At 37.5% G+C, this 23,984-nt stretch overlaps 3 protein-coding genes and 1 pseudogene across 3 annotated transcripts; 3 read left to right on the top strand and 1 right to left on the bottom strand.

Annotated features, from left to right (window-relative positions):
* The first annotated feature begins 494 nt into the window (after positions 1-494).
* On the top strand, positions 495-5,479 carry LOC113275773 (annotated as a pseudogene).
* Positions 5,480-5,712: 233 nt separating this feature from the next.
* LOC113275776 (ESCRT-related protein CHMP1B-like) lies at positions 5,713-6,701 on the top strand. The gene has a single exon (XM_026525339.1). It carries the CDS (start codon positions 5,877-5,879, stop codon positions 6,525-6,527), a length of 651 nt encoding a protein of 216 aa, XP_026381124.1. The 5' UTR covers positions 5,713-5,876; the 3' UTR covers positions 6,528-6,701.
* A 1,880-nt stretch (positions 6,702-8,581) lies between these two features.
* On the top strand, positions 8,582-11,499 carry LOC113275775 (protein COBRA-like). The gene is made up of 6 exons (XM_026525338.1): positions 8,582-8,908; positions 9,416-9,495; positions 9,583-10,039; positions 10,195-10,354; positions 10,477-10,757; positions 10,866-11,499. Exons 1-6 carry the CDS (start codon positions 8,812-8,814, stop codon positions 11,159-11,161), a joined length of 1,371 nt encoding a protein of 456 aa, XP_026381123.1. The 5' UTR covers positions 8,582-8,811; the 3' UTR covers positions 11,162-11,499.
* Positions 11,500-11,657: 158 nt separating this feature from the next.
* On the bottom strand, positions 11,658-13,969 carry LOC113275774 (COBRA-like protein 4). The gene is made up of 6 exons (XM_026525337.1): positions 13,754-13,969; positions 13,581-13,660; positions 13,035-13,491; positions 12,717-12,864; positions 12,359-12,636; positions 11,658-12,248 (listed from the first exon to the last, which is right to left on the bottom strand). Exons 1-6 carry the CDS (start codon positions 13,902-13,904, stop codon positions 11,965-11,967), a joined length of 1,398 nt encoding a protein of 465 aa, XP_026381122.1. The 5' UTR covers positions 13,905-13,969; the 3' UTR covers positions 11,658-11,964.
* Between the last annotated feature and the right edge of the window lie 10,015 nt (positions 13,970-23,984).

Here is a 23,984-nt window from a genome sequence, read left to right as displayed (position 1 = left end):
GTATCTTCTAGGTGCTAAATTTTGTAAAGAATTATTATGAGTTCAATACATGGTTCAGAATGTGGTGCCTAAAATGAGAAATGCTTTAACATTAGATTTGTTGAAACTTGAAACTGTGTCCAGCTAAAGCGATGGGAAACTCAGGATACATGATCCTAAATATTAACTGGAGATCATTTCACGATGATCTTGGGGTACATGCAGTGGGAAGAATTTCAATGAGCATTTTCAAATACGTTGTAGTTTGGAACATCATTGTTTATAACGTAAGCGAAAAAGAAAAATTATGAAGTAAGAATTAGAAGTTCCCTACATTACAAGTCCTACTGCTATCTAAGTGCGCAGCACTGTGGTTTTTAACCATTTGCCATGTCCATGTGAAGAAACTATTTTCGAGAGCTGGGGGCGTTTGTTTTCAGTCTCTGAGTCAAGTTCAGATGCAAATTGTGTTAAGGTGCTTTTGAAAAAAATATTGCATTTTTATGTAAAGCCTCACAATAGAGTTTAGACAATGGCCCTATGGGTAAACATACATACAACAATATTACGTCTGCCTTGCCTCTGGGTCATATTAGCTGCTTTAACTTTAACAAAACAAGATTGCTTTCTCAAGGTGGACCAATGCCCTAAAGTTCACCAGATTCACTCGAAACCTACATCTGCCTTAGCAAGGAATAATTTTTATTTTATGGAGCAAGGACAAGCATCCATTTCTAACGACAACTGCTGCAATTGAGAATCTGAGATCCCAGGGGAGTACTACGAACTCCCACTACTGACTCTGACTGGTAAGATTTCCTTTCATCTTTCCCAAAGATTCAAGTTGCTTGTTTAGAATTTGGGTTTGTCTTTTTTGTTATTGGAAACGTCTTATTTTGTAGTTCTGATAGTTATCTGGTTTATTAAATTTTGATGATGCACAAGGGGTGTTTGATGTTTGTTCAGTGTCAGTAATGCTTTCTGTCTCCTCCATTTTCAATTTTGGTTTGAATTTTATCAAAACAAAACTTGAGCTAAACCTTTTTTGTTCACCAGTACTTTATATTTTCTTACTTATATTAGAAACACCAGCACAGATGTACAAGTGATTTTAGCTGAAGTCAATAGTATATATTTGAGTTTTAACGTAAGGCAATCATAGTGTTTTTCTTTCTTTGTTTACCAACATTGTTGCAGTCCAGGACACTTAATAGTTTCAACATTTTTTGGTGGGAAGATATACATTTGATGTGAATCATGCAAGCAATAGCTGTTTTTAATTTCACAATGACCAAGCACTTAAGTGGTGCAACTGCAATTTCTTTACATCGCATGAAAGGAGAATTTTGGTCTTTAGAATATCTCTAGTATATAACCCTTATTTGTCATTGAACCCAATTTTGAAACCATAGCACAATGCTCTCTTTCCGGTTTCTTTGGAAAGAGTCAGAAAACTCATAATTGTGTATGGACCATTAGGTATCACGTTGACAGAAACTGCTTAATTGAGTAGAAAACTCATTTCGGCTTCCAGCCATTGGGTATGACGTTAATGGTCCAAAGACTCTGAACCTATTCCTGATTGAACATAAATTGGAGTTTCCTGCGCATGAGTAATCCACTGCTCATATGCTGTTGTATTGGCAATCTCTTGGGTCATTTTTTGCACTACAACGAGGCTTCTTCGAGGATCATTTGTGAATTTCTTTTGCAATTTTGCACCATGCAGGCAGTCTTGCTTCTGTGCTATCCCATCCTTTTACTCGAGACTTTTTATTTGTCTTGGTTTTTTTTGGGCATTCACATTAAATTTGCGAACGATTTCTTCTTCTGGACGTCTTCTTGTGTGAAATTAAAGCCATATTGAATTCGCGAGACATGTTCTCATGGGAGCACCGTTGTTGCCCTCACTCGTGCTTTTATTTGACAACAACAAGAGTTTCAATTTCTATCCACTGTGTGTTATTCACTTTTTGTTCATTACAAGGCATTTCTAAATGCAGTTTTAAGTGGAAGACCACGTACTCGTGAATTATTAAATGCAATATAATACACATTAAAACTCAGGTCTTTACTTTCTGTATCCAAAGTAGCAAACTATGGGCTCATTTTGTGCAAAATAGAGAACAGCGTTCCCATGTCCTCTGATTTTAGTTTGGCATTACTTCCTTTCATACCAGACCCAATTTATATGTGCTCATTTCAGCAATATAGTAACTTCATTGTGATATATTTTTAATTAGAAACTAACTCTGTTTTGTTAACTATTCATGTTGCAAAGGTTCAATTAAACGAAGGAATAAGTGCTTTGATCTAGGTCAACAGGAACAAGATTATTGCAGTTCTGTCCATTGCTGCTGGTGCTCGAATTTCGAAAAGTTTGTTCTTGCACATTTTCTTTTTGAATCTTTTTTAGGAAAATATTACAGACCTAGGGATAATTACACAGGTTGAAACCTAAGGATAAAACTCTGCTGCATATATATGAGTTGTGATGGATGAATATATCTTGTGTTTTGGATGGATTATGGTCATTGATGGATAAATATATCGCAATACTCGTTGTTGAGCCAATACTCTTTCTCACTACTTTTTTTTTTCTTTCTTTTGTCGAGTATGGCTTGTCTATTGGGCTCTCTTAGCTATAATAATGCAAAAATGGAGTTAGTTCGTACTGAACCTAATGCTGGTTATGCAAGAGCAAATGGTGTTTGGTGCTTGTGTTAATTACTTCTACGGTTGCTGGACTTGGTTTTTGCTTGCTTTTGATGTGCATTAGGAATTTAGGATATGTTCTAGCATTTACTTCTTCGTCAGCCACCCACTGGGGCAGCTGTCATCTTGTCTAACTTCACTCCATTAGAGTAAGGGGGTGCAGATATGTAAAGCCAGTATCACCACCATGAACAGAAACCGCTGTGAAAACCTCAACAATGCTCCTGATAGGCTGCTGCAACTGACCAGAAAGAATTTTAAGTGAATATGGGTTAATAAATTCAAGTCAGCAAATTTATAATCAACTCCGCAGGTTCGCTGGGATGGCTTATTTAGTAAACCATACAACTTCATTCTATGTACCCTACCTTAAGCACCCAACTTCATTTAGACTTGTAGAAAGTAGTAATTGCCTACAACACGATCTGTTAATAGGACCATAGTGTTGCATAAATAAATAGATTGAGAAATTTCAAGTTACATGGAAAAGATAGAATTAGCTAGTTACGTTTGAAAAGTTCTGTTTCTTAGTTATATGTGTAATTGATAATGTGATAGCAATTGATTAGTTATTAAAATTTAGTCGGCAAGTTTTTGAAAAAACACCACTTAAACCTTTTCATAGCCATACTTGAGTAATCACAAGTTTCTGTTACACAGTCGTGTTGTCACATCATTTGCATAGTAGTGTATACTGCTAGGTTGCTTTAAACAGCTGAAAACATTTGCATGATCCAGCCTTCTGCTACATCAGTACATGGTATGATGTCTACGTGGTAGTCGCAAACTAAGAAAAAACAACTGCGGTGCTCATTTTTGCATTGTCTCAACTGGAATGGTAAGAGTTCTAGAAAGCATTATTTATCAAGTTCAACTGTCTGTAATTTGTTCCAGGATTGAATAAAACAGCTATTGGCATGAACATATTCAAGAACATAATTGCTGCCAAGCATGGGTTTAGGGGAGCTGCCAATACGTATTCAAAAGGTGAGCCTGATTACCTGATAAGTTGCTGAAAAGTGTTAACCAAGTTACAAATATGATTACTGTTTTTCCTCACTATAATTCTTCCTGAATTTCTTATGTATTATTTCCACTTTGCAGCAACAGGTCTTTGTTTCCTACATTCAGTCTCAAATTCAGTGGAAGTTCATTCTACAGAACAAGAAGTGGTAATTGCTTTGGGCAGCAATGTAGGCAATCGGCTGGATAATTTCAATGAGGCACTTAGACTGATGAATAAATCAGGCATCCAAATTTCGCGGCACGGGTGTTTATATGAGACAGAGCCTGCTTATGTGACTGATCAGCCTCTATTCCTCAATTCCGCAATCAGAGGTGTTACAAAACTTTCCCCACATGAGTTATTGCGTGTGCTTAAGCAAATTGAGAAGGATATAGGTCGAACAGAAGGTATAAGGTATGGTCCCAGACCTATTGACTTGGATATATTGTTCTACGGGAACTTCAAAATCCATTCTGAGACTCTTAGTGTCCCACATGAAAGAATCTGGGAGAGACCATTTGTGATGGCCCCACTGATAGATCTGCTTGGATCAGCAATCGATTCTGATACTGTTGGAAGTTGGCATTCATTTTCAACACAGAAGTGTGGGCTTTTTGAATCATGGGAGAAACTTGGTGGTGAGCAATTGATTGGAAAGGATGGGATGAGACGAGTATTACCCATTGGAAATCGCTTGTTGGACTGGTCACAGAAGACCCATGTCATGGGAATCCTGAACCTGACCCCAGATAGTTTCAGCGATGGTGGTAAGTTTCAGTCAGTAGATGCCGCTGTTTCTCAGGTTCAGTTGATGATATCAGAAGGAGTAGACATCATTGACATTGGTGCACAATCTACAAGACCATTTGCCACTAGGATATCAGCAGAAGAAGAATTAGATAGACTAATACCTGTTCTAGAAGCTGTTCGACAAATACCTGGGTTGAAGACAAATTCATATCTGTGGATACTTTTTACTCGAAAGTCGCTTCAGAAGCAGTAAATACAGGTGCCCATCTGATCAACGATGTATCTGGTGGACAGTTAGATTCTGACATGCTTAAGGTTGTATCAGGTTTGAAGGTTCCTTATCTTGCAATGCACATGAGGAGGAACCCATCAACGATGCAAAGTAGTGAGAACCTAAAATATGACGATGTCTGTAAGCAAGTCAGTTCTGACTGTATTCAAGGTTTAAAGAGGCTGAATCATCAGGGATCCCAGCTTGGAGGATTATTCTTGACCCTGGCATTGGATTTTCCAAAAAAAGTGAAGACAATTTAGACCTTCTTATGGGTTTACCTTCCATTCGAGAAGAGATTGGTCTCAAGAGTTTGGCGGCTTCTCATGCACCAATTTTAATAGGACCCTCTAGAAAGAGATTTTTAGGTGATATTTGCAGCCAACCAGATGCTAATAGGAGAGACCCAGCAACTATTGCTGCAGTCACCGCTGGGGTTTTGGGTGGTGCAAACATGGTACGGGTACACAATGTTCGGGATAATCTTGATGCCGTGAGACTTTGTGATGCATTACGGAAGCATAGAAAAAGCTGATGGGTTGTGCAAGTAATTTTTTTGTTTTTTGTTGTTGTTGAATAGGTAGAGTTATTGTAGATTCAGTTCAATTTTGCATGCATCTTGCATCTTTGTTTTTTCTCACTCCCTTTCTTTTAGCTAAAAGACTAATTCCATCCAAGTAAAGGAAATAGCAAAATGTTCTTTGTAATGTTGTCAGTTTTCAGTTTTGTCATGCAAATCAAAGAAATTTTATCAGCCAGTAAGTTTACATTTCATTTCATGGTATACTACTGCCGTAAAGAAGAACCACGATCCTCCCTGGATTGTATGGGACTAGGATCCATTTGAGTGTCGTGGGCTCTATGTGATAAGTGTAGAAAACGGTAGTCATGGTCAAATCACCAGTAAAATGATATGGGATAACAAAGTTAGAGTTCTGACCGTTGGAGTTTTACAACGGCTATATTTTTTTGGAATGGCCAAGCTTATCACTTTAAACCCCTTTAACTATTCAAATCTCTCCCTTTAATTCTTCATTTATCATCAAGATCTTTACAGTGAAAAACAAAAACATAGATCCGATTTCAATTCTTCCCCAATCTCTTCAACACTAGTAACACAAAGAAAACTAGATCTGCTGATTTTTGCAGGACAAGATGCCATGGTTCTCAAAGAAGTCTGGGCAGGAGAAGCTAATGGAGCAAACCTTCCAACTAAAAATGACATCAAAATCACTAGTCAGAGAAGCAAAGAAATGTGAACAAGAAGAGAAATCAGAGAAGTTGAAAGTAAAGAAAGCAATTGAAAAAGGAAACATGGATGGTGCAAGAATTTACGCCCAAAACGCCATCCGTAAACGCAACGAACAGCTCAATTACTTGCGTTTTGCTTCTCGTCTTGACGCTGTGGTATCGAGATTAGGAAGCCAGAACAATCTCCGAAACATTACTAAATCAATGAGTGGAATCGTGAAATCATTAGAAGGGTCATTATCTGTTGGAAATATGGAGAAGATCTCACAAACCATGGATAAATTTGAGAAAGTATTTGTGAATATGGAAGTTCAAGCGAGTTTTACAGAAACATCGATGGAAGGAACGACATCCTTGTCTACTCCAGAAGGTGAAGTTGGATCGTTAATGCAACAAGTTGCTGATGATTATGGTTTGGAGGTTTGTATGAAGTTGCCACAAGCAGGAAAGGAAGCTGTGGGAATCAAAGAAAAAGGAGCTGCTACTGCTGCTGCTCTACCTGCCTCGGAGGAAGAACTTAGTAGGAGATTAGCTGATTTGAAATCAAAAGGATGATACTCCTACGAAATACTCTCACTAGCTATGACTTTTATTTTTACCTTTTCTGCCGCTGATATGAAGATGTTTTTACTTTTTAGTTTGGTTTTGGGGCATGTAAGATGTTGGTGTTAATTATTAGGTGAAGAAAAATGCTTATTAGAGCCAAATCAAAATTATGAAGCCTACTAATCATTTGTCACTCTTTCGTTGGAGCATCTAAGACTGATTGTTGGACAGGTTATTAGCTATCAATTCTCTAACAACCAACAACCATCCCTTCGATATGGGACAAATAATAAATTTTCCCCATCTGATTAAAAAGTAGGCTCAATCGGTAAATATACAAATGAACCTAGAAAGAAAAATTATTCATTAATCCATGTTTCGTTTTGAAATCATTTGGTTTGTATAAGCTTGAATTGGAATATAATACAAATTAGCTGGCTCTTACCATCTCACTCGCTGAATCAGGTCATGCGGAAAATTTAGGTTGGAGGGTCTAAATCAGATCAAAAAGATTAGGTGGTTCATATTTATTTTTATGTGCATAAAATATGAATTAACATAGACATCATCGTATAGTTAGTCAATATAACAAAACAAGAACCCACCACCAAGTTTCAATCTAGGCTGTTGGTTTATGGATCTGATGGCTTATTATCTTTTTGAATTTGTGATTAAGATATACAGACTTTTGTTTAGAGAAAAGCTCCATGATTAATCAAGGAGAGGACAGAAAGGAGGAGGAGAGAGAGAAGGAGTGTACCACCGACACATATAGGGCCAGGGACTTGTGGAATAAAAGAGCTCCACAAGCTTATAGTAATTTAATATTATTATTGTCGGTTGTCTTCCCCTGTGTGTTTTTCCATCCATCTTGAGATAAACAATTTCTCCCAAACATTTGCACCGTAATGAAGATGTTTTATTTCTAGAATGAATGAATCATTACCTGAAAAAACCGCATTTTTCATCGATATACTAGCCACTGATTCTTACAGTGGCTAGAGAATAATGCAGTATGTTTTTTTTTGTTTTTTTTTGTTTCGAAAACACGTTATAGTAGACAAACTTAATTTACATAATTTAAGCTGATAGATTTTTGATCATCCCCAATAATTTTCCTAATTTTATCTGGGATGTTACAAGAGTATTCAAAAAAGAAGATCTATCAGCCATAGAAGTTTTAGCTATTACATGTGTAACTTAATGGTACCTCCTAGTTTTGACTTAACATGCTCCAATTCGGTCAAGTGGTCAAGTACAATCGTCAAGTTTGGTAATTAGATACCAAAAATAGAAATTAAGTCGTAGTTGCACATCAACCAATTATTAGTAGAATTCTTATTTTGCGTGCTGCTGCTTGAACGTTTTTGATCTCATCATAATGGTTTTATAATTTATACACAAAATGGAATAACATTAGCAACAAAAAATCCTGTGAATAGTTTTCTTTTCTTCTTGACAAGTAAAAAGAATGTAGTAAGAAATGAACAGATAGCAAAAAACATGAACTCAAAATTGAATTTTGATGTATGCAACAATTATATTGCTAGATGTCTTTTCAATAGAGTAGTATAGTTATAAAATCGACCGTCAACTCAGATCAAAATAGTTTTTTTTTTTAATTTAGAGAAATTGGGTCAATTTCCCAAATATTTTTAAAACATGGTTTTAATGAACGAGTAAAAATTAGTGTAGGTGAAATGGACACCAAAAAAATAGCAAGAATGAATCTGGATTATCCTGGCTTAAACTTAAAACATAGAGAGAGTGAAACTGGATGCATCATGATGTAAATTAAAAATAAGAAAAAATATTTAAAAATGGATAAGATAAAACTGATTACATAACTAAATTTACATTCTCGTCCATCTAAACAGTATCAAATTTTACACGTTTTTTTCACCCATGAGTTATCCTTATGGTTAATTGGTCAATTTTGTGTTTAATTTAATATTATTTCTTAAAATTAAATTTGACAAGTAGAAAGTCGAAAACAACTACCAAACAATTATTGAATAATTTCGTTGTGAGTAAAAAAGGAAAGAAAATGAAATGAAGGGAAGTTTCTCAATCAGTGGTGTAATACTTTCGTCTTGCCAATTGCTATCATCCTCTCTTTATTTTTAAGAAAGAAGAGCTGCTCTCTCTTTCTCTATCTCTACTGTCTGTCATGTGAGTAAAGTCCAGTAAGGAAACAACACTCACCACGTTTCCTTTCTCCCTCACTTGCACGCAGATCTGAACTTCATTCATCCATTTCTCACTCTCCATTACCAAAAAAAATAAAAAAAATATGGCTACTTACTCCGTTGATAGATCTATTCCCAAGTATACCAGCTACGCCATTTCCATTGTTTTCTTGATTTCCTGCTTCAGTTTCAGCTCAACAGGTTTGTACTTTACAGATTCCTGTTAGTGTTATCACTCCCAATTTTTCATCTTTTTTGATGTTTTAGCAATGGGTTTCATTGGATTCAAGAAATTTATCTGATTTGGGATGTTGTGGTCATGTTAAAGAGTTGGGGTTACTGGAAATGTTGTATTAAAGTAATGGGTTTGCTTTATTTGTCTAACCTTTTAGATAGATTTTGTAGCTATTTCTTGGTGTTTACCTTAGTGTAGTTCAAATTAGTACAGATTTAGCTGAATTATTATGTTCTTACAGTTATTAGATTACTATATTCGGTTTTAGGAAGTAATAATTGATTTTATTTGCTTTATAAAGTGTGATTCTGAATTTAGTATATGTAGAAGAACTGAGTAATCGTTCTTGATCTTATTAATGGATGAAAAAGACGAAGTTTCGTTACCGACTCCGACACCTGTAGTTTATGTAATGAAAATCTGAACTGAATTTGTGGAAATTTAATTTTATATTTTGCTTTATTGGTTTGCAGAAGCTTATGATGCACTTGATCCAACTGGAAATATCACAATAAAATGGGATGTTATGAATTGGACTCCAGATGGTTATGTGGTAAGTGTATATCTAGAGATGATTCATTAATTGATTTGTTTTCCCTTCTTGTGTATCTAATTGTTGATTAATGCATGAATTGGACAGGCTGTTGTCACTATGTATAACTTCCAGCAATACCGTCACATCCAAGCACCAGGATGGACATTGGGATGGACATGGTCAAAGAAAGAAGTCATTTGGAGTATGGTGGGAGCACAAACAACAGAACAAGGTGATTGTTCAAAATACAAAGGGAACATTCCTCATTGTTGTAAGAAGGATCCAACTGTTGTGGATTTATTACCGGGAACTCCTTACAACCAGCAGATAGCAAATTGTTGTAAAGGAGGAGTGCTCAATTCTTGGGTCCAAGATTCTGGTAATGCAGCAAGTTCGTTCCAGGTTAGTGTGGGTGCTGCTGGAACATCAAACAAGACTGTAAGAGTGCCAAAGAACTTCACCTTGAAAGCACCGGGACCAGGTTACACATGTGGACCTGCTAAAATTGTGAAATCTAGTAAATTTGTTACATCAGATCTAAGAAGAACTACTCAAGCACTAAGTAAGTTTCTTGCTAAAGTTTGTGATAAGTAGGGTGATATTTCTAGTTTATCCTTCATTATAATCTATTCATAACCAATTTGTGTTGGAACTATGTGTGCTTGATCATAGAGCATTGAGAATTTGGCTTTTATCTTACGGGTTTCATTTTTGCAGTGACATGGAACATTACGTGTACCTATTCCCAGTTCCTCTCTCAGAAGACACCAACATGTTGTGTCTCTCTCTCCTCATTCTACAATGAAACGATTGTCCCATGTCCTACTTGTACCTGTGGCTGTCAAAATAATGTTACTCAACCAGGAAGCTGTGTAGAGTAAGTTTCTCTGATAATTCTTATCTGTGCCTCCTTGCACCATTTTTCTTAACACGTCTCTTCCGAATTTTTCTCTCCGTTTGAGTTTGACGTGTGTTCTCTCTTATGGTTTTCTCTTGCAGGGGAGACTCGCCATATTTAGCTTCTGCTGTTACAGGTCATGCTAGTAAAAATGCTTATTCACCTCTAGTTCAGTGCACAACCCATATGTGTCCCATCCGGGTTCATTGGCATGTTAAGCTCAACTACAAACAGTATTGGAGAGTGAAGATCACAATCACAAATTTCAATTATAGAATGAACTACACGCAGTGGAACATGGTTGTTCAGCATCCTAATTTGGATAACATCACCCAGATTTTCAGTTTCAATTACAAGCCTTTAACTCCATATGCTGCTATAAGTAAGTACTATCGTCTTCACAATGTTTTTATAGTTTGTTGTTTCTGAAAACTTTTTTTATCATGGATACAAACATAACACTCTTTTGGATCTGTTTTTGATGTTACAGATGACACAGCAATGTTGTGGGGGGTTAAATTTTATAATGATTTGCTCATGGAAGCTGGACCTCTGGGAAATGTGCAATCAGAGATACTATTCCGAAAGGATTCTGATACTTTCACGTTTGACAAAGGATGGGCTTTCCCTAGAAGGATTTATTTCAATGGTGATAACTGTGTCATGCCACCTCCAGAATCATATCCATGGTTGCCAAATGCTAGTCCCCGACCGATTGTGTCCATACTTGGTTCTCTCACGGCTGTTTTGGTATCTTTAACATTCTTAATGGCTTATGCCTTGTAAAGTGAATTTATGGCATCTTATGGTGGATTGTTGTCTCAAAATCTCCAACTGGATGAGAACATCAAAAAGCTTAGAGGATCTAGGTCATGGATTTGCTGTATTGAAGCCTCAGTTCTAGCAGTTGAAGTGAGTTCAGGTGCGCTATTGCCTGTTGAGCCAAGAATTTCTTATTGTTCATGTATGTGCAGGTTGAATTCACTACTTTTTTGTGTACCTTTAGTTGTAATTTAAATCTTCATATAATTATTGTATGAGATCCACGTCAAATCTGGTGTTCTTACAGTGTAATAAACCATTCATACGCAGAATAGAACTTATTTATGGTTTTGATCACGCAACTATTATTCAATTTTATTCTCTTTGTCCAATTACTCTTTTTGATCAGGTAAGTTCCTTTCACAAGGAAATTCCTTGCACTGAATTCTGTCACTTCATAGTTCTTGTACTCTTTTTTTTTTTTTTACGCTAAGGAAACTAATATTACGCTGCTTAAACATGCAAGAACAACAAGGTGTCAAGCCTCTACATGTGAAGATTCCACTGTATGTATATTTATAATGTGATTGTAAAAGATGAAGACAATCCGTGTATATAATAGAGAGCTGTTGAACACAAAATACATCTCTACATTAAGGTGACTTGTAATTCTTTCTCAACTGTTCTAAAAAAATTCAGTTCCAAAGTACCTGCAATTCTTGTTGGTCGGTGCCGCTGAAAATGCTCAAAATTACTTCTGTTGTTTTTCTTCTGCCTTCAGAACTTCAAATGCGAGTTTTGCTTCCCTTAAGTCGTATGGAAGAAGATCAACCAATGGCCATCAGTAGGAAAATCAGTGAAGCAGCCAATGTAGTTAATTGCAGTGAGTTTGTAAATGCAGAATTTGGCAGGTACGGGTAGGTATCAGGTGGTGGTAGCATGCACTCATCTCCATTAAAGTAAACCTTTCTTGGAAATGCCCATCCTTGCTTCAAGGTAAAAGTATCCTTGTCCTTTTGGAGAAGAACCTCTGACTGAACATTTCCTAGTGGCCCAGCTTCCATCAGTAAATCATTGTAAAATTTCATGCCATAAAACATTCCGGTGTCATCTGCATACATACAAGTTAGAAATTTCAGGCTATGTAATGACAGGGTTGTTTCAGAGTTTGATAGCTACTTAGTAAAGGTTTGAATGCATTAGGTGTTTGTTTGTACTTACTTATGGACTGGTATGGAACGAGCGGCTTGTAGTCGAAACTGAAGACTTGGGTAACATTGTTTAGATTTGGGTGCTGAGCAACAAGAGTCCATTGAGTGTAATTCAGACGGTAATTGAAATTCGTAATTGAGAGTTTCGCACGCCAGTAATCCTTATAGTTGAGCTTGACATGCCAGTGGATCCTTATTGGGCACATATGATGTGTGCACTGCAGCAACGGTGAGTTATCTTTTCTTGGTGTATTCACTCCCACCTTGGTCAGCAACTTCGAATCGCTTCTGTAAATATTATCCATCAGGAATCCAGAACAGTTGGAATATACACGTTCATATGTATGGGAATTGAACTAAAAACTTACTTGACACAGTTATGTTTGTTTTGACAGCCACAAGCACAAGATGGACAAGGAGTAATCGTTTCGTTGTAGAAAGATGAGAAAGAAACGCAACAGCTCGGATTCTTCCTTGCCAGGAACTGTGAGTAAGTGCAGGTTACATTCCATGTCACTGCAAAAAGAATAAATACATCAAATGCTGTAAATTCTTGCAGAGAAGCTCATATCACCACACCCATGGCATGCTTTAGAAACCAAATTAAAAAAAAAAAAAAAAGAACTTCATCCTATCAATCCACAATGAAGATCTTTTATGAAATGACATAGAAGAAGCTGGCTTACTCAATGCTTGAGTTTTTCTTCGGCGATCAGCTGTGAGAAATGTTGTAGGTGGAACAATTTTCGCAGGACCGCAAGTGTAACCTGGTCCAGGACCAAGCAGAGTGAAATTCTTTGGCAATTTAACCGTTTTGTTTGAAGTTCCTGCAAGCCCAACACTAACTTGGAAGGCTGAGACAGAGGCAGATGGATCTTGTCCCCATGATGCAACTACTCCTCCTTTGCAGCAGTTGGTAAATTGTTGGTTGTAAGGTACTCCGGGCAGTAAGTCGACAACTGTTGGAGTTTTCTTGCAACAATGTGGGACATTTCCCTTGAACTTGGAACAATCTCCTTGTTCAGTTGTTTGAGCTCCAATCATTGACCAAATCACTTCTTTCTTTGCCCATGCCCATCCTAATGTCCAGCCAGGAGTCATTATGTGTCGATACATTTGGAAATTGTTCATGGTTACTGCTGCCTGGTAAATTGTAGCTTGATCTTTAGATTTTATCATTTTATAGGAAGCTAAAAAGAGAACGATTCATCAAAAATCTAGATAATACCGACCACGTAACCGTCTGCAGTCCAAGATACAATGTCCCATTTGATCGTCACATTACCATTCGGATCCAGTGGATCATAGGCAGCTGCAAGTAGAACAAACCAAACCAAATCAAGAAATGTATATTAACAGGTAAAAGGATAACAAGAACTAAAAGCATTTGGAACTGGATCCTTACCGGCATAAGAAATGATTGCAAAAAGGAAAAATACAGATATTGGCAGTCTCAAATTTGTCAGTGAACTAAATCGACATTGCACACGACAATCTTTATCTTGTATTCTCATGGTATATCCAGGAAATGGTTCCCTGTTTCTGTTGATTCCCATGCTTGCACTTCCGGAAGATATGCGGTAGAGGGAATTTCAAAGGTGGTTGTGATTTAAGAGTACAATAGAAGGGTTTGTGAGTATTTAAGGATGATAGATATCATGAGAATTGTTTCTGGAAGGGATCGAAAGCTTACCTAATGGTTTACAAGTAGGTGCCACTTCTTTCTCGATCCATCTTTTCTTTTGATTTATTTAGGTTTCTCTAAACTTGAAGCAATGTCTTTGGTGAGGAGTGATAACAGAAGAAAATTAGGCGGGATAAAATCGAATGCAACAGCCCAACAGTTAATATAGTTGTCATTCTTGAAAATCTACAATCTTCTTACCATACTACCCTTGGTTTTAGTTTTATGTTTATTATTAAATGATAGTCCAGGACTCCACTGTAGTACAGTGACATCGGCTACTCAAGTTTACTTTGATGTGTGTATGTTAGTATAATGCGATTTACCTTCCAGGTAATTTTGCTTGTGTAAATGACAGATATTGTTCGGGGGGACAGAAGGAGGAGTTTGGTACTCGAGTAGGAACTAGGAAGTCCCCTTCCGAGGTAGACTACTCAACTTTTTCCAATCAAAAGTTTCTTCTTTTTTCAGGTGTATTTGATACTCTTGAGACTCATCAATGGCACTAGGGACCGACTTATATATTACCTCCGGCCCTTAAAATATACTACCTCCATCCTATGAAAATCTGGCTAAATTGGGTCTATAGGATTAATCGGAGCCTATAGATTTTCACATTTACCCAATGGAGGAGGATACGGGGTGTTTAAATTTGCTGAAACTACCAATTTACCTTCTAAAAAATATTAATACTAGAAATTTACCCCATTAACTTTTAATAATAAAACCTAAAACTAAAAATCGGTTTCAATTCCTAAAAACCGATTCTCTCCTCTTCTTCTCCCTCTTTTTCGTTTTTTTGAAACCAAAACATCGTTGATCATCGACGATCCAAAAACGATTAATCGTTTTTTTTTCTTCTATAAAATGTCGAAACGACCAAGATTCAAACAAGCCAATGGAATTACTTATCCTAGTGAGAGTAATCCCGGAATTGTTCAAGCGATTGGAAACAAACCGAAGAAGAAAAAACGGTTGAGGAAGTTGAACCATCTTTGATCGCACAAGAGGAGGAAATGGGTCGAATCAGGTACTTTTCTATCAACCCAATCCTCTAAACTAGGTTTTATTAACATGCGATCGCTCAAAAATCGATAATTTTGATTTCAAATTTATTCTGGTTTACCAGAATCAGTTTATGTTAGTGTACATGTGAACCGATTGTAATAGGAATCAGTTGTTGTTCATGCCCTCATATTCCGATTGTGCTGCATGTGTTTTCTGGTTCGAAAAATTTGAACCGGAATCGGTCAATGTTAATACCAACATAACCCGATTATGTAACCGTAGGGATAACCGTTCTCCTGTATATTTTTTTCGCTAGAATCGGATTACATATGTGTCCACATAGCCCGATTGTGTATCCACTGCTTAGTCATAATCGGATTTCATTTGCATATATAAAAACCGATTGTTGATTGTAACGTTACAATCTGGTTTTATAACAGTATCGAGTAAATCGATTGTTGTAAGAAAGAATGCCCAATGTTTCTGTAACTTTTTCTTGTTAGAATCGGATTACATTAACACTTATATAATCCGATTGTCTATGTGTTATGTTAGGAATTGGTCTTTATATGTATATCGAGTAAACCGATTGTATACCTTGAATTCAAAAATGTGCATTGAATTCCATTGTTGTTTGTTGCTTATATCCGTATTTGACAGGCCAACCAAGGGAAAGCAACAACGTCAAGCCGAAAAGAAATATAACAAGAAAAATGACTTTGATACTCCTCAGAATTTGAGACCTCGTTGAGAGGGTGGTAAAAATTTAAATGTTTCCCACCGAAGGGGCTCAGGGAGTAAAGCCAAAGCGGTCCACATCAATGACCCACCACCTCAAGCAGAGCAACCAGCACAAGAAGAATCTGATTCTGATACACCTACTGAAGAAGGAGGTGGTGATAGAGAAGTTGCTGAAGAAGAAAGTGGCGAGGATGAAGCTAATGAAGAAGATTCTGGTGGCAAGGAAGGTGATGAAGAAGAAACTGGTGGCAAGGAAGGTGATGGAGAGATAGGAGAAGTTCAAAAACAAGTCCAAGGAGGAGACGCTCAAGAACAAGTGCAAGAACAAGTCCAAGGAGGAGAAGTTCAACAACAAGTCCAAGGAGGAGACGCTCAAGAACAAGGTAAGACAGATGGCAATAAAGATAGTCCAAAGAAGAAGAAAGGGGACCACATGCCCGACCCGGAGAAGATGTTTCCTCTCGGCCCTAATGATCATGTTTTAGGGTTACCCAGTGATGAAGGACGGGTGTTATGTGGGTACAAAGAGAGTTGGGACGCGGTCATCTTCCATACCATAGTATCTACCTAAACCTTATGCTATGTAACATAAAACTTATTATATGTGTAGTGTTTTGATTATTGTCCATCGGATTTGTTTTGTTTTATACGATCACAAGGATGTCGTTCGTCGTATGAATCCAGGAACGTCAGGGACTATGATGAAGAGATGGCCACCGCAAGCAATATAATCAACCATTGGAGAAGTTGAGGAAGTAATCGATCTAATCCAATCTACGGGGTTGTTGCCTGCGGTCGAGAATTTGGATCTTGGTTACGACAAACCTCTTTGTTCCTCCTTTGCCGAGAGATATTACGGGGAAACTGATACTTTTCATCTTACGTTTGGCGAAATGATGATGACTCCAAATGATGCGAAGTTCATTACCGGGCTAAGCATAGATGGTAAAGCCGTGAAGCACAAAGGGTACGCGCAAGAGCTTGAGTGGGACAAGATTTACGCGTTCACCAAGGAAGTGTTCCAGTGGGATGAGAAGATGACCAAGTCACAAATGCTAGTAGGCAAATATAAATAGAGGATATTCCATCTCTCGAAGTTGAGAGCACTCTTCAGTGGAACAAAGAAACTTCGTGCTAAGGGAAAAGAGGTGACCAAGGAGCGTATCTTCGCCATTGACCAATGCGTATGTCCTTTACGTCCCGGGATCTGTTATCTTTCTTGACGTTTCCGGTGCTTGTGTGAACGCCAACTTTATTCAGCTGTTGCAACCATTTGATAAGATTCACGAATACTATTGGGGCACCGCCATCCTTGCACACTCGTTGAACGAGTTGAGAAAGGATTCTAGGGCTGACAGGAACCAAATCGGAGGGAATATGGTTTTTCTATAGGCGTGGATATGTTTGTACTTTCCAATATTTGCTGCAAGGGCTTTTGAGAACAAGGAATGGGACGGTAACTCTTATGGAGACATGTACATCTACAAGAGTAAAGAAAAGTCCCAAGATGGGGTTTATCTGAAGTTGAGACGCCAGTTGGACAACTTGACGAAGAAATATGTTGTCTTTGACCCTTACATGGGGGGTTTGGCCAAAGGAAAAGGAAAGATGGTTGGATGCGCCGAGCAAAATAGTTATTTTGGGACGTTATTTCACCCAAAAGGGTATGTAATGTACAATCCGACGAGAGTCGCAAGACCATGCGGATACATACAAAAAATCCCACAGGAGCACAAGAAGTTTAAAATCGGTGAGAAAAAACCAAGTCATATGATAATGATATTGAGATTGTTCACGACCCTTTACCATCATGTAAATATTGGGATGAGAGAAAGTACAACGGATATGCTATGGATGGTTGTTGAAAATAGATGATGAGGCAATTCCGGATTACATGCCATGGTACCACAATATTTCGCATACTCGATTGATACGAGTAGATGAGAGGCCCCAGATAGAGGACAAAGATACAACTCTCGAATTCTGGTGCGTATTATTTCTCAATTACGGGTTTGTTAATTGTTTTAGCATTATTTGTTTAATGTTTGTTGTTTCTCAAATGGAAACAGAGAAGATGAGTCGGGCACTTGATAACCCAAGCACAGATAGCTATCAGGGGAGGGAAAAATGTTAAGGCCAATGAAAAGTTGATTGATGAATTGAACAGTGTCGAAGATGTGGAAGCGGGTGCAAAGTTTGGGGAACCTGTGGAAGAGGAGGAGCCCAAGAAAAAGAGGAAGAGAGGCCCCCCAAAAAAGTATTCTGAAGGTGCATCGAGCAGCGCCCAACACGCTAAACGATGATGAGGTGGACGTGGTCGTGCTGGGGATGTTGATGAATGAATGTTTTCAAACTTATGTCTTTAAGTATGGATAATTATGGTCTCGAAACTTATGTCTTAAACTTATTGTCGAATTATGTTTGGTTATATTCCTAGTTTATGAATGACTGAATCTGGTTTCTTTTGAAAAAAATTTGTGTTTGTCTAAGACGCGACAAAAGAACCAACCACAATGTGTGTGTGCAAAAAATGCATGGCTCTGGAAGTTCTTCTGTCACAATCGGTTTACATTTACCTGTAAAAAATCTGATTCTCACAATTCTCTAGGGGTACAATTTCAGAATCGGCTTTTGAAAGCGCACCACATAGACCGATTTGTGAAATTTTGTTCACCTAGTTTTTAAGTTTTCAGAATCGGTTTATAATGATAATTTTCAAGTCTGATTCTGACAAAACAAAACAAAAATACGGAGTTTAGGAATCGGTTTATGTGGGCATAACATGTAATCTGATTCTTGTGAGGAAAAGTGACAATGTTCCTGTATTTTTTTTTGACAAGAATCGGATTACAAGTGACATATTAAAGACCGATTATTGAGAGGCAGATTTTTACAACCTTCATAATCGGTCTATGTTGGCATCACATGCAATCCGATTCTTGCAAGGAAAAGTGGCAGTTCTTCTGTAACTTTCTTTGCCGAGAATCGGATTACATGTGCAATATTAAAATCCGATTATTGACAGGCACATTTTACACGAAGGACGCAATCGGACTATGAGCCACTCCCATATCACACACCTATCCTAGAAAATGGAATGGGAACCTGATAAGTGCATAATTCGTATGATTTTAGTGTCCATTCCATACTTGTTTTAACTATTATTCTTGCATATTTTCGTATTATTACTATTGTTTTATCTTATTTGCCTCTGTTAAAAGAATCATCCAAAAAGGATCTACAAAGTGCTGAAAAGATCTAGGAAGAGAAGTATTCCAAGTGCCCAAGTCCAAGAGAAGTGGAAGAAGTGCGATGAAAATGAACAAAACGCTCAAAATCAATAGGCGGGACAAAGACCAAGCTTAACTCATTCAAATTAAGGATTTCTCATCATCATCTTGAAGAGAATTTAAAGAGGAAAAGAATGCAAAAATAATGAGGTCATTCCGAGTTCGGATGAAGAAGTTGTGGCCAAAACAAGTTTTTTATCGAATACCAAAGACAAGCAAGTATGCATACGGGTACGCAAACGGGTATGCATACTTATTTCCCCTGGATTTAACTGAAATTTAAGTATGCAAATGGGTATGCGTACCTTGGAAGGCCAAAACTCACGATTTGGGTCTTTATTTCATATTTTCGGGTCGGGTTCTTGAACCGAACTAAATACTTGAAGGCCAAGCAATGTAAACCTATAAAAAGAGGTATTAGGTCATGAATGAAACATCATCAAATGATCACGAAATTGTAAGGCTTGGAGAGAAGAAACATCACACGGATTGAAAGCTAGGGTTTCAGAGCAGTTCTTCAATTGTAACGATATCTCTAAACTTTTCTTATATGTATAATATGGATGTTTATACATCCATGAGTAGCTAAACACCTATTTATTGAGGATGAATTCTAAGTTTTAAACAAGATTTGAGTTATTATATTAATCTACTTTGATGTTCTTCATATGATTATTGTTTGTTTATACTATATTGAATATTTATGATTGATTGATAGATTGTTTAGGTGGACAACTAAATTGATTTGTTTATTCAATCTATTGCTAGTATTGAGTTAGGAGATAAGTAATCGTCGAATAACTTGTACACAAGTAGAGAACACAAAACCTTGCAGAGGGATTCTGTGGAGCGATTGTGTGTATGGAAAACACTAAAAAGTAGACCCTGATCTAAGAGTCTAACTAGTAGGATCAACCTATAAATTCACAAAAGATGAAGCATTCGACCAAATTACACATTGAGTGATCTACTACTAGGTGGTTTAGACGAATATAATCTGGTAGGCGATAACTTCTGTATCCAGTGATATAAGGAATTTAGGGGATAACACTGATCTAGCTGTTATTCCACGGTTGGTGATAATCTATGATTGACGATGAGTAGGAAACTATAATAACTCATTGACGGTTTATTAACGAAGAAGGATTCCTTGATCATATCTCTCTCTACTGATTACAATTCAACTTTATTTGCTTTGATCATTTATTTTGTTTAAAATCTAAAACAAAACCCCCCTTTTGTGACACTTTAACAACTAAAACTCACTGCTCTTCGTGGGAACGATCCTTGCTTCCATTCTATTAACAGTTAATTGTGTGGAAATAATATTATTAATTTGATTGCACTTACGACATCCATCAAATTTTGGCGTCGCTGCCGGGGAGAAGTCGGTAGCTTTAGTTGTTATTTCTTTTAGTTTTATTATTGTTTTTAGAATTTCTTGTTAGTTTCAAATTTCGTTTTCTAGATTTTTATTTTCAGACACTTAATCTCTGGAAACGAAAGATAGGGATTATTAGAGGTGTGGTATTCAAACTCGTAAGGGAACAGTACTACAAGAACGTCAGCAAACGCAACAAGAAGCTTCAAAGAAAATGGTAGACGGTGTAACCCCACCTCCTCCGCGTAAAGAGAGGAAGATGCGAGAGTTGACATCTCCATGCTTGGATTCGCAACCACTGTGTATTAGAATCACTAACCCAGTGGAGCTGAAGTCGAATCTACTTCATCATCTACCAAAGTTCAAGGGACTTCCTGGTGAAGATCCAAATCGTCATCTTCGAAAATTTGAACAGAAGATGACAAGTCTTAGGCAAAGTACCGAAGACAGTGATACGGCAATGCTGCAAGCTTTCCCATTCTATTTAATAGATTCAGGGGAATAATGGTTGTATTACCTTCCTTTAGGGAGTATTACAACATGGACTGAGATGAAAAACTATTTTTAGAGAAGTATCTTCCAGCTTCTAAGGAAGCATCCGTTCGTAAAGAGATTAGTGGTATTCTCCAAATTACTGGGGAATCTCTTTATGAATATTGGGATAGGTACAAAATATTGGTGGCGAGTTTCCCTCACCACAACATATCTCCAACACTCATCATTCAATATTTCTACGAAGGATTACTTCCAGAGCAACGAAATTTAATTGATGCAGCTGTTGCTGGTTCACTTACTGAAAAGACAATCTCACAGGAAACTAGTTTGATCGAGAGTATGGCTTCGAATGCTCAACAATATTACACCATAAATAACTCAAATGTCAGAAGAGTTAGCAATATGGAAGAAACTTCACAATCAAAGCAACGAATGAACAACATAGAGAAGGTAGTCCAAAGAATGACAACAGTGATCATTCCTTCATACGAAGATGAAGCCGAGGTAAATGTTATATTTCCTAATCAGAGGCCCAGGTATGATCGATATTCTAATACTTATAATCCTGGTTGGAAAGATCATCCTAATTTCAGTTCTGCTAACAAGCAAGCAGCAGTTCTTAATCCGTATGTCAGACAGAATGGTTTTCAACAACAGTTTCAGCAACTACAACAACATCAAGCACAGAATAAAGATTCATATGTAGACGACACAGTTCAATATCATCTTGCAAACTATGCAGGGTTTTGCTTCTGTCAAAGAGGGTCTTAAGGAAACAATACTGAAAAATCAACAAAAGAACGATGCTGCCATTAAAGATTTGCATACTCAGATTGAATGGTTGGCTAAAGATTTGAACCTAATGAAGGCACAAGCATCAACACAATTCCCATCTCAACTGTTTGTGAATCCAAGAGAGCACGTCAAGGCAGTAACCTTAAGAAGTGGAAGGCAAGTAGCAGATTATAATATGGATACCGGGACAGTACGCGTACCTAGTGACGATGTTGAGAAGGAAGTGGAGTCGGAAACCGTACCTAAGGAAAAGCCAACCCCAACCGGCCAACCTAAGGACACGGTACCCAATTTTACTATACCACCTCCTTTTCCTAGTCGTTTTGCCAAATCCAAGAAAGAAGCTCAAGATAAGGAAATCATGGATATTTTCAGCAAGATACAGATAAACATTCCATTTATTGAGGCCATCAAAACCGTACCCAGGTATCCCAAGGTTTTGAAGGATTTGTGTACAAGGAAGGATAAGTTGATTGCTAATGAGATTACTCAGGTGGGCGAAAGTACTACAACTATGTTACTAAATAAGATGCCTACAAAGTGTGAAGATCCTGGCGGTTTCACAGTACCCGTTACCATTGGTAACCGACAATTTGAGCGTGCTTTGCTTGATTTGGGAGCTTCCATAAGTGTTATGTCAGCCGATGTTTATGATTCTTTGAATCTTGGACCTTTAAAAGAGGCAAAGCTTACTATTCAATTGGCTAACAAGTCCAATATATATCCTAAGGGAGTCGTGGAGGACGTGTTAGTTTAATTGAATCAGTTAATCTTTCCGGTTGATTTCTACATTGTGGATATGCAAAATGGAGATAATTTTTCATCTACTTCGTTACTTCTTGGGAGACCGTTTATGAAAACTGCAAAGACGAAGATTGATGTTGATAGTGGTGCACTCACTATGGAATTTAATAAGAAGATCATACGGTTCAATATTTTTGAAACCATGCGCTATCCCAGTGATGTTCACTCTGCTTTCTCTATTGATGTTATTGGTTCGTTGGCGCAACAGATGTTTGATTTGAATAACGAGGATGAACTTGGAGTTGTGTTACAGAATAGCATTGATTTGGACATTCAAAGACAGCCAAACCTGGATGGTTTGTTAGCCAAATAATTGGTGGAGATGTGTGGTGCCTCAACAACACTACAAGAAGCAAAAACGGGTAATATTTCTTATATTTCATTACTCATAACTAATGAGGTTCCTTTACCTTCTATTGTGCAGGCACCGAAACTAGAATTGAAGGCGTTTCCAGACCACCTAAAGTACGCGTACTTGTGTGATAAAGAAGAACTTCCAGTGATTATTTCAAAGAACCTCACCCCAATACAAGAAGAACGTCTACTTAGGATTCTGAAAGAGCACAAAACGGCTATTGGATGGACAATCGCCGATATAAAAGGCATTAGTCCATCCATGTGCATGCATAAAATCCTAATGGAAATAATTTCAAGCATGTACGTGATGCTCAGTATAGGCTTAACCCCCCAATGATGGAGGTCATGAAGAAAGAGATCCCCAAATTACTAAGTGTGGGAGTGATTTACCTAATTTCTGACAGCAAATGGGTTAGCCCGGTACAGGTGGTGCCTAAGAAAGCATGTGTCACTGTTGTTAGAAATCAAGATGATGAACTTGTTCCTACAAGAGTTCAAACAGGATGGAGAGTGTGCATAGACTACAGAAAGCTTAATACAGCAACCCGAAAGGATCACTTTCCTTTGCCTTTCATTGATCAGATGTTAGAGTGGTTAGCGGGACACTCACATTATTGCTTTTTGGACGGTTATTCGCGGTACAATCAGATTTTTATTGCACCAGAAGATCAAGATAAGACTACTTTCACTTGTTCTTTTGGTACGTTTGCCTATAGATGGATGTTGTTTGGTCTTTGCAATGCGCCTGTCACTTTTCAGAGATGTATGGTCAGCATATTTTCTGACTACGTGGAACGCATAATTGAGGTATTTATGAATGATTTTAGTGTTTATGGTGATTCATTTGATAATTGTTTATAAAATCTTGAACTTGTGCTTAAAAGATGCACAGACACTAACCTTGTTCTTAATTGGGAGAAATGCCATTTTATGGTAAACCATGGCATAGTGCTTGGTCACATTGTGTCCTCTCTAGGGATTGAAGTTGACAAAGTAAAGATAAACTTAATAAGAAACTTACAATATCCCACTTCGGTGAGGGAGATTCGTTCTTTTCTTGGTCATGCAGGTTTTTACAGGC

This window comes from Papaver somniferum, chromosome 4 (genome assembly GCF_003573695.1).
Source record: "Papaver somniferum cultivar HN1 chromosome 4, ASM357369v1, whole genome shotgun sequence".
Taxonomy (NCBI): Eukaryota; Viridiplantae; Streptophyta; class Magnoliopsida; order Ranunculales; family Papaveraceae; genus Papaver; species Papaver somniferum.
Note: the sequence above shows the minus strand (reverse complement) of the source record. Positions and strands in the feature narration are given on the sequence as shown.

Coding starts and splice junctions, on each gene's coding strand:
- LOC113275775 (XM_026525338.1), top strand. CDS start 8,812: ATGGCTACTTACTCCGTTGATAGATCTATTCCCAAGTATACCAGCTAC. Junction 9,496..9,582: donor GGACTCCAGATGGTTATGTG/GTAAGTGTATAT, acceptor TGAATTGGACAG/GCTGTTGTCACTATGTATAA. Junction 10,040..10,194: donor AAGAACTACTCAAGCACTAA/GTAAGTTTCTTG, acceptor TCATTTTTGCAG/TGACATGGAACATTACGTGT.
- LOC113275776 (XM_026525339.1), top strand. CDS start 5,877: ATGCCATGGTTCTCAAAGAAGTCTGGGCAGGAGAAGCTAATGGAGCAA.
- LOC113275774 (XM_026525337.1), bottom strand. CDS start 13,904: ATGGGAATCAACAGAAACAGGGAACCATTTCCTGGATATACCATGAGA. Junction 13,492..13,580: donor GGACTGCAGACGGTTACGTG/GTCGGTATTATC, acceptor ACAATTTACCAG/GCAGCAGTAACCATGAACAA. Junction 12,637..12,716: donor AACAAACATAACTGTGTCAA/GTAAGTTTTTAG, acceptor TAATATTTACAG/AAGCGATTCGAAGTTGCTGA.